The sequence below is a fragment of the Artemia sp. Qi Xiang Cuo genome, chromosome 13 (assembly GCF_049724085.1).
Source record: "Artemia sp. Qi Xiang Cuo chromosome 13, ASM4972408v1, whole genome shotgun sequence".
Taxonomy (NCBI): Eukaryota; Metazoa; Arthropoda; class Branchiopoda; order Anostraca; family Artemiidae; genus Artemia; species Artemia sp. Qi Xiang Cuo.
In genome coordinates this window covers 53,449,507-53,468,641 of record NC_142806.1, presented here as the reverse complement: position 1 = coordinate 53,468,641, position 19,135 = coordinate 53,449,507, and the positions used below count along the sequence as shown (strand labels likewise).

Genomic DNA, 19,135 nt, shown 5'->3' with positions numbered 1-19,135 from the left:
AGAATGGTTCACTTATGCAATTACGAATTCATATTTCTAAAATTAGTAGCACAGTGGGAATTCTATACACTTTCCCTGGAATAATTTAAATCTATGAAAGACAATAATTTCAATACTGCAATTTTTTCCTAAAAAATCCAAAAAGTCGTTATGTATTCTATGCTTAAAAAAATTGATCTAAAAAAAAATTAGCACCAAAAGTCACAAGAAAGCTTATGATGCTCGCAATTCAATAACAAAATAAGAATAAAACTTAAAAAAGAACATAAGTGACATTATATTTGGAGAAATTTTTCGAAGACGTTTTCCATCCGTACATTTTCAAATTTTTTTTTGAGAGAAAATTAGAAAATATCTGGAACAAATTAAATTCTGGGTTTCAGCCGGGATGCTAAGTTTAACAACCGACATTGCAAATAAAATTAGAATTTTCCAGAACATCAACTAAAAAAGAGAGATGAAAACAAATACTGGCTATAAGCAGTGGCGTAGCTACGGAGGAGGGGTGACGGCTGTCCCCGGGCGCAACCTCTTAGGAGACGCAAATCTGAGTTTTCGTGCCAATAATATAACCTTCTGTTTACTTATATTGTGGTAGTGATGGGGGGGGGGGGCAAAACCGACATTGTCCCCGGGCACTAAAACTCAGTCCCTACTCAGTGTTTATTATTCCATTACACAACATTTAAATATCAAACCTATTCTCTGAGGGCTTAGATCTAATCTCAAGATTGTTTTTGTGGCGTAGCTACGGAGGAGGGGTGACGGCTGTCCCCGGGCGCAACCTCTTAGGAGACGCCAATCTGAGTTTTCGTGCTAATAATATAACCTTCTGTTTACTTATATTGTGGTAGTGATGGGTGGGGGGGGGGGCAAAACCGACATTGTCCCAGGGCACTAAAACTCAGTCCCTACTCAGTGTTTATTATTTCATTACACAATATTTAAATATCAAACATATTCTCTGAGGGCTTAGATCTAATCTTAAGATTGTTTTGACCAAATTTGGGGATGACTATATTTATTTTTCTGTGAAATAAAGGAAATGTCAGATATGCCCTTGTATTTCGGGCAAGACTATCTGACTGAATAGAGGCCGACCCAATTTACTCGAAATTTAAACAAAACCAACCGATTTATGGACGCCAGCTTTTTTTTTTAAATCGATTTCACACCGAATTTATTTTTTGTGGCAGCTTCTGACAACAATGACAAATCTTAGTTTGGGTTACACAATGGAAACAAAGCTTTTATAAATTTCAAATGTATCCCTTCGGTAGGGCTTATATCAAATTTAAAATTTTTAAATTTGGTCAACACATGTAGATGCAAATTGGATTCTTTCCTTTCACCCCTGGAACAAAAACTGGTTCAGTGGCAAACTTAAAAATTCATTTTTTCCTTTGAAACTAAGAAGTCATTAGATATGCCCTTTCATTTTGTACTTAATTACCTTACTGAATAAAAGTCGATACAATTTAGTGGTAAATGACATAAACCAGCCGACATCTAGATGCCAGTTTTACACAGTAACAATTTAATTTTTAACAAGTCCCAAACTTTAGATGAAACATTTATCAACATTTTTTTTTCGAAGAAAAACTTGGTTAGCAGAGCTAAAATTCAAACTTGCTCAAAACAAAGACCAGAGCCAAAAACGCAATTTTTTATCAACATTTTTTTTGGAGAACAAAATTGATCTGCGGGGAAAAAATGAAAATTTCCCCGGACAAAACAGAAAAACCCAAAAAATTCTCACCGTATTTATACTATTTTGGCTGCTTACATCTAATGTGAAAGAATAATCACCTCAAGCAAATTAAATCTCATACTAATGAATCTGCAATGCGCAGAGATATATAATATTATTAAGCAGAAGCAAGCTATCATATAATTTTGATAGCAAGCTATCAAAAGAGCCATTCCACTTCAAATCTAACACACAGATGACGTAAACAATCGTCGGCACAAATTCTAAGGAACGAGATTTGGACAATAATTCAAAGCACTTATAAAAGGTACAGATGTAAACACTGGTCTCACATCACAAGTTGTACTTATATTAGTAGTCACAAGGCCTAAAACATTGCACAATTTCATTAAAATGAATGTCTCAAGTGGGACCTATGGCACATCCTAAATGTACTCATTTCCAATGAACAAAATTCACCAGTTAGTGATGTCTCTCGGAATGGGGACCTATAAAGAATAAGGAAAAAAATTTATTTAATTCTTATTTTAGCTCACGTTACAGTGCATACAGGGCGATTTCTAATTAGCATCAGTCCGAGTGGTCCTCAAACTGAAATATCTACCTGAAAACTGAATGTTTGAGGTATCTCAACCTCTTTCCCATTAAAACCATTTTTAAGGCAGAGGCAGGGGCGAATCTCCCGCATTTTTATTGGGGGGGGGGCAAGAGGGGTCCATATCTAGATACAGATAGTCAAAGGGTATGGGCTAAATAATAATTATTTTCTCCATATTATTAAGGGGGCAACTGCCCCCCCCCCTGCCATCCCCCCCCCCTGGGCAGAGGCCGAATGTTTATGAAGAAGTTTGAAGAAGAAGATGAAGCTGAAAGGAGAAGAGGAAGAAGTTCAAGAAAGAGTTTAAATTTTTGAGGTATATCAATATCTTTCACTTAAAACAATTTTTAAGACAGGGGTTGAAATGTTTGAGATATCTCACTCAAATTTTTGATTGAACAATTTTTAAGGCAGAGGTTGAATCTTTATAAAATAATGAACCTAAGACTCTGATCAAATTTTCATATTGTTGGCAATTGTTGCCCGTCTTCTTTCTACCAATTCAGGCACAGTCTGAAAAGTTTAGCATATTTTTCCTCAATTGGATGTTTTGGTTAGATAGACTTTTTCAAAGTAATAAATTCTGCCTAGTCAAAAATCGATATGAGCAACTATTACTCGGACAACAATTAAATATGAGATTGCGAGTTTCCTACTGCATAAACTTGAATTCTTGTAATTACTACAACTTCTACGGGCCTCCATTTTCTTTATGCTCAGATGATTTAATAAACAACAGACACTATAAAACGTTACGCTCCACTCCCCAAATGTAAAATTTTAAGGTCTTAGGCCTGTCTAGACTGAATTTTGGGTTGCGCCTTTTCCAGAATGCAAAAAAAGCCTTAATAGCAAAATTCAATATTTGGACTATACATAATTGTAGATCCAGCCACATCCTCAGATGTTGTGACGAGGGTATTCGAATACCCCTTTAATTAGAGGACTCTCGTGTAACTAAAAATATCCTATAAGATACTGTAAGTAGTAATACAAAAAACCTTATTACTATTTCAAACAAGACACTCTACTTTGTATTTTTGACAAATAGATACTAAACAATTATCTAACGTAAATTAACACAATTGTTGTAACATTTATAGTCTTTTCTTCGCTTGACTTGTTCAAATAAATTACTGACAAAAAAAAAAAAAAAAAGAAAAAAAAATAAAAAAAAAAAAAAAAAAAAAAAAAAACCAATTATCTAATGTAAATTAGCACAATTGTTGTAACATTTATATGTATTTTCTTTGCTTGACTTGTTCAAATAAATTACTGACAAAAAAAACGAAAAAAAAGAAAAAAAGAAAAAAAGAAAAAAAGGAAAAAAAGAAAAAATCAATTATCTAATGTAAATTAGAACAATTGTTGTAACATTTATAGTCTTTTCTTTGCTTGACTTGTTCAAATAAATTACTGACAAAAAAAAGAAAAAAAAAATGAAAAAAAAGAAAAAAGGAAAAAAAGAAGAAAAAAGAAACAATAAAACCCAAGGAGGGCAATAAAAACGATTATTGAACTATTTTATGGCCTTCATTTTGTTTTCTTTTCCCACAGAAAACATATTGTAGACACGGCCTAAATATCGAGATATTTACATTAAGGCAATGTCTTTATAGAACTTTTCGATTCTAAGATTTCTCTTCTTTTGTTTGCAATAGAAGAGGATATTAGATCTTTCAAAAGCTATTTACACATTCGATATTGAAAGGAAAAATCAACAAGACCTTACCTAAATAATGAAAAATAATGAAAAAGAATAAAAAGCTGTCTACATTATGGGCTGAACAACCCTACCCGGGGTTCACACTACTTTTTTCGGCGTAATACCTTAAACAATAACCCTGTTTATTGAACACTCCCAGAAAAAATCTAGTGAATAAACCAGAAGTTTTTTTTTCTATAAATATGTTAGTTTTAATTTTAATGCTTTAGTATTTCTACTGATGACGATCGCTGTATACGTGATCGAAATATCTAGACTTTTGTACCTGTTTTCACTGTCTAACTAAATAGACTTATCCCCATTTGAAATTTTATTTGTTTGTTCACACTAGTACTTTTTTTATGATTCTCACTGATTTTAATAGCAAGCGAAAAATTGTGATTTTCAGCAAAAAAAAAAAAAAAAAGATTTTCAATTTCACACGAAACTTTTTTTTGTGGTAGTGTTTGACAACAATGACAAATCTTAGTTCGGGTTAGAATCCTATTCAAGCCATTGAAATTCGTGCTTCAAAACCAACAGTCTAAGAAAAGCAAACTCGAAAAAAGGAGAAAAAATATTGTCTTCTATGCAATCTTCCAAGCCTTAGAAAATAGGGAATGAGGAGAGATAGACGCTTGAAAACCCCTACCAATGCCAAATTTTAGGCTCTGAATTCATCCCAGAAAATTTCATTCACACAACAAAATTAATTTCCATAATAGTGCAAATCCCATCATCAAACATTTTACTAGTCAACCTTAATTTAATTTAGTTGATTTAATCAACTAAATTGGTGCTTAAGTAGCACCAATTCACGAAAATGTAGGAGGGGGGGAGGCATTTTTTTTTGATTTTATTAATGAAAATGCAAAAGTTATTTCCCAAATCTAGGGGGGGGGGCGATTGCCCCATAAAATAAGAGACACTACACACAGCTAATATTATTTATAAATTAGTGTACAGAAAATATAGTAATATAAAATATAAACTGCGAAAATTAGTGTAATCAGACGGCGAGCACTCCACTTGCTTCAAGTGGCAAGTTGCCACCTTAATCAGGTGGCAAGTAGTCAGATTTTGTTTAATATCTGCTTATATGTTGAGCCTCGAATTAAATTCAATAATGCGACAAAGTAGACTTACCAAGCCCCTGGGGAAGGGGGTTAATTATCCCCAGTCACCATATCTGTCACTGAGAATATTTAACTCAGGGGTTTGTCAAAGGGGGTTTTAATAAAAGAGTGGAAACAATAAAGTAAAAGAGGCAGTTAAATTACCGAATAGTGATCATAAAGCTCGTAGCCGTTGCATAAGCGCTTCTGCAGTTTCGGCTTTTGGTGAGGAATTGTAAGTCATACCGGATTCGAGGAGGATATCTGCAGCTTCTGAAAGATTTGGTCGAATTCTCGCTGCAGATCGACCTCGGTTGTTGGCAGTCACAGGCTGAATAGGACTAGACTCCATCTCCCTTTTGTCAGATGAATAACTAAAAAAAATTAGCTATAAGAGAAAAAATTTAAACTTTGGTCCTGCTTGGTTTTTGTCAAAAAATCTAATTGAAGAGAGTATGAATATGAAATTGCCTATGCAACCGTTTCAACCAACGATTATATGTAATCAGATGCAAAAGTATATGCTTACAAAAAAAAAGAGGAAGAAAAAAGGATAAAAAAAGTATCTGATTACGCCTCACAAAAAAGAGGAAGAAAAAAGAAGAAGGAAAAAAAAACAAAAAAACATTACCGATTCTGTGGTGGCCTTTAAAACTATTCTTTCATTGTAACCATACACGAATACTTCATACAAACTAGCAGCAAAGCCTGTCGGAAGACAGGTATAAAAAAGCATGCTCAAGAGAAGACAATAGAAGTCAAAATAAATGAAAATAATTAATAAATTATTAATTAATTAATAAAATAAATAAATTAAAAATAATTAAATAATGGTAATAAAATTATTAATAATAATTAAATAATAATTTACGAATTAAAAAAATCCATTAATAGAATTTCTCTTTTTCGGGGTATACTAAACTAGTAGGCGTATGCTCTTTTGTGAGGGTCAGATAAAAATCTGCCACCGAAAATAAAAATAGAAGCTGCTTAAAACACCCTCTCCATGAAACTACCCCTCAAAGTTTCAAATCGATCCCCCGCGATGAAACAAACCAGGCCAAATTTACCAAAACTTTAACCCTGAAAATACTCATTCACGAACAGAAAAAATGCACCGCCCTCCTCTTTATCCAAATCCCGTATCCATCTTCACGCGAAAAATATTTCAATATTGGTTTACCCCACAAATACAAATTTTACTCCAGAGATATATTCTCTAGGCCTATTTGTCCAATTTTAGTGGTGGAAATAAAGAAAATGCGCAACGCCGAGCTTAAACCCGTTGAGATACCTAAAGTCGACAGCACCTCCTCATTACTTCGACCTCCCTCCTCCAAAATAAAACTAATTTGCCAGGTTGATTTATTTACTTCGTATTTGAGATACCTATAGTCGACAGCACCTCCTCATTACTTATACCTCCCTCCTCCAAAATAAAACTAATTTGCCAGGTTGATTTATTTACTTCGTATTTGAGATACCTATAGTCGACAGCACCTCCTCATTACTTTGACCTCCCTCCTCCAAAATAAAACTGATTTGCCAAGTTTAAGGATTATAAAATATGACAAATTTTAAGCCAGAACCAGAAGTTACAACTTCCCTCCAAGTTTACATATTCCCATATAGTCATACAGTGGCATGTTGAAACTCAATTAAAAGCCTTCATCGACGAATCTGTTAATTTTCTATTTCCATGCCAATATAAAGCAATCCAACTCAATTAATCACTACAGAGGACTCAATATCCTGTATAATAGCACCTTGAACGACAATGGAAACCTTACAATGAAATCTTATCACGAAACAACTGCGAATAACAGGATTGCAGAGGGAAGGGCCAGGAAAATAGAAAGCACCTGTTTTTCGGTATTTGGTAAGCAACAACATTGAATTTACCCCGTAAGAAAGGGACAAGAAAAATATCCAGAAGTATTCTGAATTGAAATTAACTGAAGTTTATATCACTTAATTAATTCTTAACTATATATCAATTAAATTTATTATTATTTAATTAAATCAATTAAAATTATTTACAACACATGGACATTGGATTTGTTACATGTCAAATATAGACACTTACTCAAAGGAGGACAGCCTTGGGCTTGTGCCTACCGAAATGTCAAGCTTTATTCGATTTTATTTAGTTTATTTATCATACATTTCATTTAGTTTTTACATTTTTTTTATAACTTTTGCCCCATTCCCCGAAATGCGTTCCTCCTTATTGGCCTCTACCAAAATCAAAAGGCATTTACAAAGCCAAAACGAGTTTAGGTGTATTTACTAGTTTGAAGTAGCGGTTATCGATTCAGCTGGCAATTACTGGTCGATCCGCCTTTTTTTGCGTTAAGCTGTAGCCCCCCCCCCTCACCGACACTTTATTATGTATGTACCTACTTTCAGGTTGAAAAAATCTATACAGTGCTAAATATTGCTACTACTACTAACCACTCACTGCAGCACCAAGCCACCTGAGGCCATCATAGCTACGAAAGCTCCTCATCCCTCCCAATCTATTCAAAGCCTCCCTCTTTACCCCCTTCCAGGAAGCTCCCATTTACCTTAAGTCTTTCGTTACGACATCCTCCCACTCCTCCCAACATCCTTATTCTTTGGGGGAACGCTTTGTTGAGTTATAAAATAATCCTCTAGATATTGAAAGTATAGTTATTAATTCAGCTGGAAGTAGAAATCAGAAGAATAATGATCCTAGTTCCGCTAATAAGAGTAAGTATGTTTCGCAATTAAATGGTTCTGGCTCCTCTAAACGAGATGGTATTTTCTCTGTGCTTCACCTTAACATTCAGGGACTTTGTTCGTCTTTTGATGAGCTGAAACGGATCGTTAGTGGCAGAACTCCTGATATTCCGGGATATAGGATAGAGAGGCTGAACATGAAACAGACGGGGAGAGGTGGCCTTGCCCTTTATATTGCGAATTGTCTTGCATACAATGTCTGAAGTGACTGGAACAGAAATGAGGAAGGAATCTTTGAATCTTTTGTTATTGAGATTAGGTGAGGGTCTAAGGATTTAGCTGTGGGTTTGGTTTCAAGCTCCCCTAGTGGATCTATTCCTTTGTTCATGGAAATTCTGGAAAAGGTTTTAGACTCAGTCCAATATCATCCCTGTGAAAAAGTCCTTATGGGTGACTTCAACCACAACCTGCTGGATCAAAATTCTGCTTCAGCTATAGATTTTTTGTCGATGATGCTCTCTTCGGGAACCTTCCGTTTGTATACCAACCCGAGTTGCTGAGACGCATGCGTCTCTTATTGATACTATTTTTTCGTCAGATAATTCGGGTGCTGGTTAGTGATATTTCTGATCATCTTCCCGCTATTTCCCGATTTTAGCCGCTCTTTAGATATGTTTTATGATTTAGTGAAAGAAAGTATCCTAGAAGTTTGTCATCAGGATCCAGCGCCCCCTAATTCAAAAAGGATAGCACTACTGAATCCATGGAAGACTCCAGGTCTCTCCAGATCATAAAAGCTGGAAAAGGAAAATTTTTTTGTGAAAGCTTTACAAGGCTTCATCATCTGTAGCTCATTATCAATAGTTCAAGGCCTATAGAAGTATATTTAATTCTCTGTGTCCGAAGCCTAAGTCTCAGTATTATCATAGAAAATTTTCCGAGTGTGAAAAGGATATTAGGAAGACATGGTATATAATTAATTCGGTTCTTAGACCTACTCCCCTCTGCCTTCAGTTAAAACAACACTGATAGTCAATGGTAAAACCATCCAAAGAATAGAAGATGTTCAGCTAGAGCATACCTCTTATTTTGCAAATATAGGAAAGACAACTGCTTCCTCTGCAAGCTCTGCAACTTCTTGTTGCGATTTCAGAGCCTATCTTGGACCCTCATGTTTAAAGTCAATGATTTTGAGCTCTGTTTCTGAGTTTGAGGTATTTCGTATCGTGAATATTCTTAAAGGACCATCGTCTTCAGGGCCAGACAGAATTTCTACAAGGGTTATCCGTGCCATTCTGCCAGTTATTCTGTTAGGCTATAGTGCTGTATAAAGGTGGTTCTCGGAGTGATCCTGCTAATTATCGGCCACTGTCTCTCATATCTATTTTCAGCAAAATTTTGAGAAGGCTATTCTATCCTTGCTTCTTAGTTTTCTGGATGCAAAGAATTTTTGCATGATTTTCAGTTTGGATTCCCAGCGAATCACTCTACAGAACATGCTTCCACAGCTCTCTTGAATTTCATTCATTCGGCAATAGATTCTGGTAGTATTCCGGCAGCTTTATTTTTGGATGTTCGTAAAGGTTTTTATTCCTTGACTCATCGGATTCTTCTTTGGAAACTATCGCATATTGGTATAAGATCAAATGCTTTCTCTTGGTTTGAACCATACCTTTCTGGTAGGCTTATTTCAATTGATCCGCTTTTCCGGATCCCTTCTGAAGTAGATTATGGCGTTCCTCAGGGATCTGTTCTTGGCCCGGTTTTATTTCTGATTTATGTTAATGATCTGATTTGGCAGTCAAAAACACCAGGCCTCTGGCATGCTGCAAGCTGTGTCATCCTGATGTTCGTTGGTGTTCTAATACTACTTCGAATGAAGATTTTCTCGTTGCATTTGCCGATGACACCACTCTTGGGACCCTTTGGAAGACGGAATGTGACATCAAGTCTAACCTGTGGCAATATTGAGGTAGTTATTTCATGGTTTGATGCTAATTATTTGGCCTTGAATGTTGGTAAGTCACACTTTCTCATTTTTTCTCGAATTGGTAGAGCATTCCCTTAGCTCGCACACCTTCAGGTGTCACAAGACTTCTTGTGTACACCAGAGAACCGGATAATCCGGTTTCTTTGTATCCTGCTTGATGAGAACCTTTAATTTAGAAACCATATAGCCATGATTAGGTTAAGGTCTCATGGAGTTTGAGTATCATTCGAAAACTTGGACACGCATTTCCTGGATGTAATCTGAAAATTCTTTTTTTCCGCCTTGTTCAGTCATGTTTCGTATTGCCCCATAGAATGGATGTCTACTTTTCCTTCTACACTGTGGTCACTTTCTGTCAAGCATAATACAGTGCGGCGTCTGGTTATGGACACAACCGTTCCTCACTTACACCATTCTCAATTATACAGTCTATCTACATTCTTTCTTGTGCTTCTTTTGTCTTTCATCAGCTTCATGGCAATCTTCCAAAATCTCTTCGAAAACTCCTGTGCTTATTTCTGAATCAGCCATATAGCCTTCGTTCTTAATTTAATATCTGCATTCCTCTTACCCCTACTATGCGCTCAGATTTCAATCCTCTCATTGCTTGTCAACAGATCTGGAATTACCTACCTTCTTCAGTACAGAGATGCCACCCGTTTGGGACTTTCAGAAGGATTCTTAAGGACCATTTACTTAAGAATCAAGCAAAATAACATTTTGTTTTTATTTATTTATCTTATTAAAAAAGTTTTTTTTTCCTTTCCTCTGAGGAATTGATGTCCCCTGAATGTTCATTTCATGGTTTATGATTGTCTTCTCTGCACTTTGACTCCCAGGCCTCAGGTATGCTCTCTTTTTAACCTTATATGTTATTTGGCTATTGTTCTCTTCTTTTTGGTTGTTGCTTACATTGTGTTTTTTTTTGTATTCCCCTTGTTTCCCTGGCCATGGAGCCTTTCGAGGGGAATAAGAGTATTGTATTTCAATTCTGTATTTATTGGTGAATAAAACTCTGAAGTCTGAACCAACTGGGGACGACTTGCTCTACGCTTAGTCCTAGGACAATCTTTTTCAATCTGTCATGCTTCATCTTCAGATCATGCCATCGCCATCTCAACCTTTCTTTCATTATAGGCCTAGAAAGAGGGATTGAACCAAAAATTTCGTACTCTTTGAAATACGGTCAGTCAGTCAGGTTCCTAAAACAATCCGTAGACATTTTCTCTGGAAAACATCTAGCAAATCTTCCTCCGTTTTTCGGAGTGCCCATGCTTTAGAAATATACTTGACCACTGTCATCACTGTAGCTTTCAATATTCTAATCTTGGTTCGCAGACTTATCTTTCTATTTTTCAATTTTTTTTTTAAACTATGAAAAAACACCCTGGGCCTCGGAGATTCTACTTTTAACATCTTCACTATCACCACCGTCTTTACTAACAACACTACCAAGGTAAGTGAAGCTGTCCACTTGATAAATCTTCTCTTTACCCATCATCACCCTTTTCCTCTTCACCTATTCGAAGCCTTAGCAACTTAGTCTGCTAAACATTAATGTTCAAACCTGTTCTTGCACCCCTGAACTCACAAACCGATGAAAGTTGATGCATTTTGCTAACACTTTCATCTAGAATGCTTAAATCATCAGCATAATGTAAGTTCAGGAGAGTCTTACTTCCCCATTTGATCCCGTGTTGACACTACTAGATGGCGATCTTTACTTTTAACATCAATAACAGTACTCATATGTACCTTAGCATCTTGTATTGGTCCCACTAGTCTTTGGTTTACAATAACGTTATCAATAAGGTTAGCTGCCTTACCATCATGTTAAACCTACAAAATTGCAGCAGTCTGCAACCATTACTGTTTTCTTTTCCCACACCAAATTTTCTTAGGATAGGATACCATCTATCCCTATTTCTACCTACCTGGGCATTAAAATGTCCTAATAAAAACGCCATTTTTATACATGAGACCCTGTCTATTGGTTCCTGTAGCTGTAATTAAAATCAATCTGATTCACTACAGTGTCTGTCAGTCGATTCTACAGGGGCATATACCACTGAAACTGATACCCTGCAACTTTTAGTCATAAAATGAGCGACAAGCATTCTATTATCAATACCTTTCCAATCTAAACAAGACTAAGCAGCTTCCTTATTCATCATGAGTCCTAATCCCTGTCTATGAACCCCAACCTTCCTGCTTGAGTAGATAAATTCTAGATCACCTTATTTCATGTTTCCTACTCCTGGGATATGGGTTTCTGAAGCCCTTAATAAGTCCAGTTCAAAGCGTCTGAATTCGTTAGTCAAAATATCAATACGATAGTTATTTTCTAACGTTGTAACATTCCAAGGTGCCTTTTTCATATTCCTTAAATCACTGAAATTATTTTGGCCATTATACATTCATGCCTACTACTATTATGCTACTACGGGGAGGCAAACCATAATAGATAAATCAGCTAGGAAGAGGTTTTTCAGCCCAAAAGAGCCCACCGAAACAGACCAAATTCAGACGAGTTATCCATTAATCGTAATCCAGTGCAAATGATGTGTCGTTTACAGGGCTATAATTTCTGCGCGGGGGGTCACTCCTCAAGGTCAGCCGGCATCGCTAAGAGTAGTCAGTTTTGACTAGTAAAACTATTAAAGGGTCCAACCTGATGCCACTACGAGGCCACGCAAGCAAGGATTTCCCTACCGGGGAGAGGAACGGAGAAAGGAACTTATGACAGAGCGGAGATCCGAAATCATCCCACAACACCGGAACAGGTCCAACGTTTTATACCCAGCCAACCCTCATCAGGGCATTCATAAGGATAGCAATAAATGATACAATACATTATTATAGGCAGTATATAGGCTAGACAGTACTATATGGACTGCATCTAATTCGAAACTCAAGAAATTTTACAATTGAACACACCTGCACATATGGGAGTAGAATTTCCCCAAGGCTGGCTCAAGAGATCTACCCAGGTCTCTCGAGCCATTGTAAACTCATAAATGCATTGCCTTGATGTGTTCGATTGGTTGGCAAATATCAGCTTATAAATGTACTTCCCTTAAATACCATTCGTCCCTTTCTTCCTTGAAAAATAACTTATCCTCCCGCAAATCGTATGACCGTTTGGGTCGAGAAGAATTGTGTACATGTCAAGAATCAATCGGAAAGTCCTTATCTGCAAATCCTTAAATTCCCCTGTCGAAGGCGTCTAACTCAATTTAACGCTACAGAGGAACTCAATATCCTTTATAATACAATCTTTGGCTACTTCGGAGATCCTACAATGAAGTTTTATCACGACATTTGGTTTGCCCTCATCAACATTGCTCAATCAACAGGTGGGCAAAAGGGAAAGCGACAGGGAATTAGAAAGCACCTCTTTTATCAATGTTTGGCAAACAACAACATTGAAGCTTTCAACGGGATAAATTACAGGGCTTTTACGAAGAGCAAACACGAAAACATTTATACATGATATGTCTCTAAATGGATATGAAGTGTTAGGTCAATACAAGGCTTTATCAGTAACATATTTCATCTTCTGGTTTTTCACATTATTTAGCAACGAACTGTCCATTTCCTTTTTCCGGTAACAAGTAACTTGTTTAGTAACTAGCAAATATTTATATAGTTCGCTAGATAACTTTATAAAAAAACATTTATGTATGATAGCATATCTGCATTTAGAGAGAGGAGGGGGATCTTCCGATATTGTTTCCGAGTACCTCTCGCCTCCTGAATAAATAATATCACCTGAGGAAATAAATGATGAGGAAATAAATAATAAGTATCACCTGAAAATATAACTGAAAAATTAAATCAACAGCTCCTACTTTCCATCCTTCAGTTAAGTTCATACACCCTTATCTGGACTAACTCAGAATGTTTTGGGAGTTTGATATGTTTCTACCTTTTTTTTCGAATTCCTTTAATATTTCCTCATCCATTTCCAAAAAGAGTGTATTAATAGAGTGGCAATGCATCCTCTTTGTTTTGCTCAAATCAATTTTAGCAGTTTATAGCTGTTAGTTTAATATTGATCCATTCACAATAATATTTCACTTAATTCTGAGCCCACCAGAATTTTTCATAGTATTTTTCAACCAACCATAAAACTTTATGAATAATCTCATTGGCTCAAATTAGCCCTAGCTCAATATAATAATATATAATAATAATAATACATATTGAAAACCCGTCGTATACAATAAATGTACAATGACAGAGTATACAAAAATACGAAAAGAGGGAACAAAACGATAATAATAACAACAAAAGCAACAACTTCTTAAATAGTATACAAAATAGTACGAAAAGTGGAAACTGAAAGATAGCATACTCAAATTGTGAATGGGCCTTATCATTTTCGACACATGTGTAAAACAGGTCAATAAGACAATCAAAATTATCCAAAGTAAATTATTAGTTCAGCTTCAGTAAAAGATCCCCCCAAATTAGATATGACAACATATTGTTTTACGCTTGTACAGCAAAAACATTTCCGGGTTTCCAAGCTTTCCAGGTTATTTTTTCTTCCTTTCGTTATTTTCTGGGTTATTTTTCCAGTTTTCCAGGTTTTTTTTCTTGCTTTCATTGCCAAAACAAACATTACGATCTCCAAGAATCCATCATCCATGACTGCAAGTTGGCACGTCTATAGTTGAGGGATACTGAGTGTAGTCCTCAACCCCAAATAAAAATGATTTTACAAAAAAAAAAACAGATTAACTACTATAATTCTCGGAAGATTTACCTATTTCGACTTCCCCTTTCTCCAAAATTTGTTCTCGCCCTAGAAAAATTACTGCTTATATGGCTGACGAAGTCAGTAATTATTTTCTATATGTATTGCATTGTTGCACATTCAATCTATATATTTAAAAAATTATAAAAACTGAATATCTAGCCAAAATAATAATAATAAAAAAAACGTACATTATACCTATGAAAGGCTAAAATACTGGAGCGGTTCTAAGGAATAGGACTAACAGTTATTACAGTAACTTCCAAACTCATCCCCCCACCTTCCAAGTAGTGAAGCTGTGTACGTGCCCAGTAAGGCATTATCGGTAGAGGCATACACTTCATGTTTAACTGAATAATATTCCATGAGAAGAAAAGAAAGCATTGAATAAGGTGAACATTTTGCATATCACTTAAAAGAATTGCAAACTATACGAACTTTTATCTTCCCGGAAACTGGTTGGCATTGACCGTGTCTGGTACATCTCACGGACATACAGAGTTTTCCCATTTGACTGTAAGATTGCTATCTCCTAACCATACACCCACAAAATTGATGATCGTAGACTATAGAGATAGAGAGGGGGAGAGAGAGAGAGAGAGAGAGAGAGAGAGAGAGAGAGAGAGAGAGAGAGAGAGAGAGAGAGAGAGAGAGAGAGAGAGAGAGAGAGAGAGAGAGAGAGAGAGAGAGAGAGAGAGAGAGAGAGAGAGAGAGAGAGAGAGAGAGAGAGAGAGAGAGAGAGACAGAGAGAGAGAGAAAGAGAGAGAGAGTGAAAGAGAAAGATGGAAAGAGAGAGAGAGGGGCAGGTCAAATGCATAAGAATTTATCTGACGAAAAAGAAGTGGCACACACTTGGTGGAGGTTGTCCAAATTTTTCAAACAGTAAAAATACTGAATTACAATGTTGTAAACATGTAAGAAAAGAAGTTATTTTTTGGCACTGAAAATTAATTTACGTCCGATATAGCTTATCATATAGTTTATTTCTTCTGATTGCAATGCAAAATTCCATCATGTTTTTCAGACAAACCTTTTTTCTATACTAAAATTCATTCAAACACAAAACACATCAGTCTCAGTTGCCCCCCCCCCCTGAAAAAGCTGATTTCGCAATATAAAAGGTAGACATACATTAGCTGCAATACAGGAATAAAATAAAATTGTTCAAAAATCTTTGAAATTCCAAAATTTCGCGGAGCATTGTGGAATCAGATGCCCTCCTCCTACAACCATACGTCTCTTCCCGTGCATTATGAAAGGTTTTAAAATGAGACCTTCGTATAAGTGAAGCTAAAGCTGAACCGAGGCCCTACTCGCAAATTTCAGGTATAGTCTACCCCCAGAGAAAGCAGAATATATATTGTCAGCGAATGTTTAAAAGAAAGAAAAAAAAGCTAGAAAACTTACCTTTTAAAGTCTGGCTTAATTTCCCTCGTACCTGGGGAGTCGAGGACAGCCCCGCGCGATCGCGAACGAGTCATTTGTGCACGCCTCTCAGCTAAAAAAAAAGAAGTTAAAAAATTATAAAGAGTATAGACAATCAGGTATTTAACCAAGGGGACAGAACGCTTCGGGCTCGTCCACAAACCTAAAGTTCCTTGCCCCATCATTTCAATATTTTCCCCTGTAATTGGGATACCTTTTACCCTTTTCAAGTTTGGGCCAAAAAAATGACCCTCCCTCCAGATAGATTCCTCCGTACATCTAACTGGATAACTTTTTTTTTGCATTCCTCAAAAGTAAGCCGAGAACGCCAGCGGAGCAAGGGACTTTTTTCCCAACATATAGGTTTTTTATATTTTTTTTTTTACTTTTCTTATAGTTCCTATTTCTATCAAAGCACTGTCCGAAATTTCCTTTTGTGGAAGTTTCCTCACACTTCAGTGGCGTCATTTCATTCTGAGCTAAGGGAGGGCTAAAACAACCTCCCTAGGCCCCCTAAATTGGCCGGCTCACAGCTGTTGAAGAGCAATTTACCTTCACAGTGGTTAGCACAGGCCTCTCCCAAAATCGACTAATAATAGTAAGAAGCGTTTTTAAAGTGTTTAATGAATAAAGAGAGACCTTAAGTTGAAAAGTAATTTAAAGTTTTATTGCAACACTGGGAACTTACAAGGTCTCATTTTTCCAAAAATATCAACCCTAACATTGAAATCTAACAATTTCACAAGAACGTTTTCACTAAATCAAAGACTTCGTGGTAACAAACTGTAAGCAAGGAGTGATCATGTAAGTAAGGGCTCAATAGTATCCAGAACTCTAAAAAAAGCAATTTTGATACCAGTAGATATATCAAAAGAATCGGCTGATTATACTGACTTCAAATATATAAGTCTCATGAAGTTTAATAGTACCCATCCAAGGCTACGAGCCTGATAAAATTTGCATGATTATTGAAAAAAAGGGAAAAACTTAATGAAAATCACATCAGAGAACCTACTGTAGAGGTTTCAAACTCAAATCTGCAAAAATGTGGAATTTTGTATTTTTGCCACAAGAAAGATCAAGGATGCGTGTTTTTTTTCCCAGGGGTGATCGCTTCAACACATTGGTCCTAGAATATCAGGAGAGGGCTCATTCGAACGGAAATCAGAAGTTCTAGTTCCCTTTTTAAGTTACCAAAGAATTGGAGAGCAACTAGGCCTCCTCCCATGCCCCTTTTTCTCAAAATCGTCCGATCAAAATTTGAAATAACCATTTTGTTCAGCATAGTCGAAAGGTCGAATAACTATGCCTTTGGAGATATCATGATCCCCCCAAAGCCCCTGGGAAAAGGACATTAAGATTACAAAATTTGCCCATTGTTTACGTATAGTATTTGTTATTGGGAAGTATGAATAAATTTTTCGAGTGAGGGGTGGGGCAAATTTTCTGCTGGTGGTATTTTTCACGGGGATAATTTTCCATGGGGAGGGGAAATTTAATACTGGGGGAATTTGCCAGAATCCCTATATGAAATTCTTCTTCAGGCCTATGTCTTGCTTTCTCTTTGCTGACTCAATTTTACGCTTAAAGATGCTAAGGGCAATTGCCCGAGATACGTTTTCACCAGCATTGAATCAGAGAGTAAATCCCTGGGGTGGAGGGACTTTTCCGTGGAGGCGTAGCCCCGTTTTCTTGGCATTGTAAAAAAAACGATCCGAAATTAAATAAAAAAACAAGTTTTTTCAACTGAAAGTAAGGATCAACATTAAAACTTAAAACGAACAGAAATTATTACGCATATGAGGAGGGTTGCTCGGCCCCGACACCTCGCTTATTGCGCTAAAGCTTGAATTCTGTCCATATTCTTTAAGAACGACTCCTCAAACACTATGTTCGTTTAATTAGAACAATAAGAAGCCTTTTTTAAAAGTACCAAAAAACTTTAGCGTAAAGAGCGAGGTGTTGCAGAGGAGCAAACCCCCTCAAATACGTAATAATTTTTGTTCATTTTAAGTTTTAATGTTGTTCCTTACTTTCAGTTGAAAAAACTTGTTTTTTCATATATTAAATATCAACATCAGATCACTGAGCCTTTCGTAGCCCATTGTTGATCAAACAGTTCGTGGTAACGAACTGTAAGTAAGGAGCGACCCGGCTCAATGGTAACCGAAACTCTAGAAAACGGGTTTTTGATACCAATAGATACATCAAAAGAATCAAGATTCAATGCTGAATTCAAATATATAAGTTTCATCAAGTTTAGTCTTACCCATCAAAAGTTACGCGCCTGAGAAAATTTGGCTGATTTTCGAAAAAAGGGGGAAAGACCCCCTAAAAGTTATATAACCTTAATGAAAATCACACCATCAGATTCAGTGTATCATAGAACCCTACTGTAGCGGTTTCAAGCTCCTATCTACAAAAATGTGGAATTTTGAATTTTTTGCCAGAAGAAAGATCACGGATGCGCGTTAATTTTTTTTTTTTTTTCCAGGGGTAATCGTATCGACCCAGTGGTCCTAGAATATCGCGAGAGGACTCATTCGAACGGAAATTAAAAGTTCTAGTGCCCTTTTTAAATGACCAAATAAATGGAGGACAACAAGGCCCCCTCCCACGCTCATTTTTTCCCAAAATCACCTGATCAAAATTTTGAGATAGCCATTTTGTTCAGCATGGATGAAAATATGATAACTATGTCCTTTAGGATGACTTAGTCCCCCGAAGTCCCCGGGGGGAGGGCTGAAAGTTATGAACTTTACCCAATGTTAACATATAGTATTGGTTATTAGGAAGTATACAGCTGTTTTCAGGGGGGGGGGGGTTCTCCTGGTAGTAGGGAGGTGGGTCGGGGGTTATGTGGGAGAATCTTTCCATGAAGGAAGTTTTCTTGGGGGAAGGGACATTGCTATGAAGGGGGCACCGGATTTCCTAGCATTATTTAAAAAAAAGATCAGAAATTAAATATATAAAAAAAAATTTCCAACTGAAAATAAGGAGTAACATCAAAACTTAAAACGAACACAAAATATTACGTGTATGATTGGGTTCACCCCCTATTCAATACCTCGCTCTTTAAGCCAAAGATTTTTTAGTACTTTCATAAGAGCTATGTTTCTAACAGCT

At 36.3% G+C, this 19,135-nt stretch overlaps 1 protein-coding gene across 1 annotated transcript in view; it reads right to left on the bottom strand.

The window, feature by feature from the left end:
• Positions 1 to 1,981: 1,981 nt before the first annotated feature.
• LOC148945419 (protein diaphanous-like) overlaps positions 1,982 to 19,135 on the bottom strand; it is a 298,677-nt gene continuing 281,523 nt past the window's right edge. The window contains exons 17-19 of the mRNA XM_089099035.1: positions 15,992 to 16,082; positions 5,295 to 5,503; positions 1,982 to 2,199 (exon numbers count right to left, since the gene is read on the bottom strand). Coding sequence (XP_088955161.1) covers positions 5,305 to 5,503; positions 15,992 to 16,082 — 290 coding nt within the window. The 3' untranslated portion in view covers positions 1,982 to 2,199; positions 5,295 to 5,304. The remainder of the gene's footprint in view (positions 2,200 to 5,294; positions 5,504 to 15,991; positions 16,083 to 19,135) is intronic.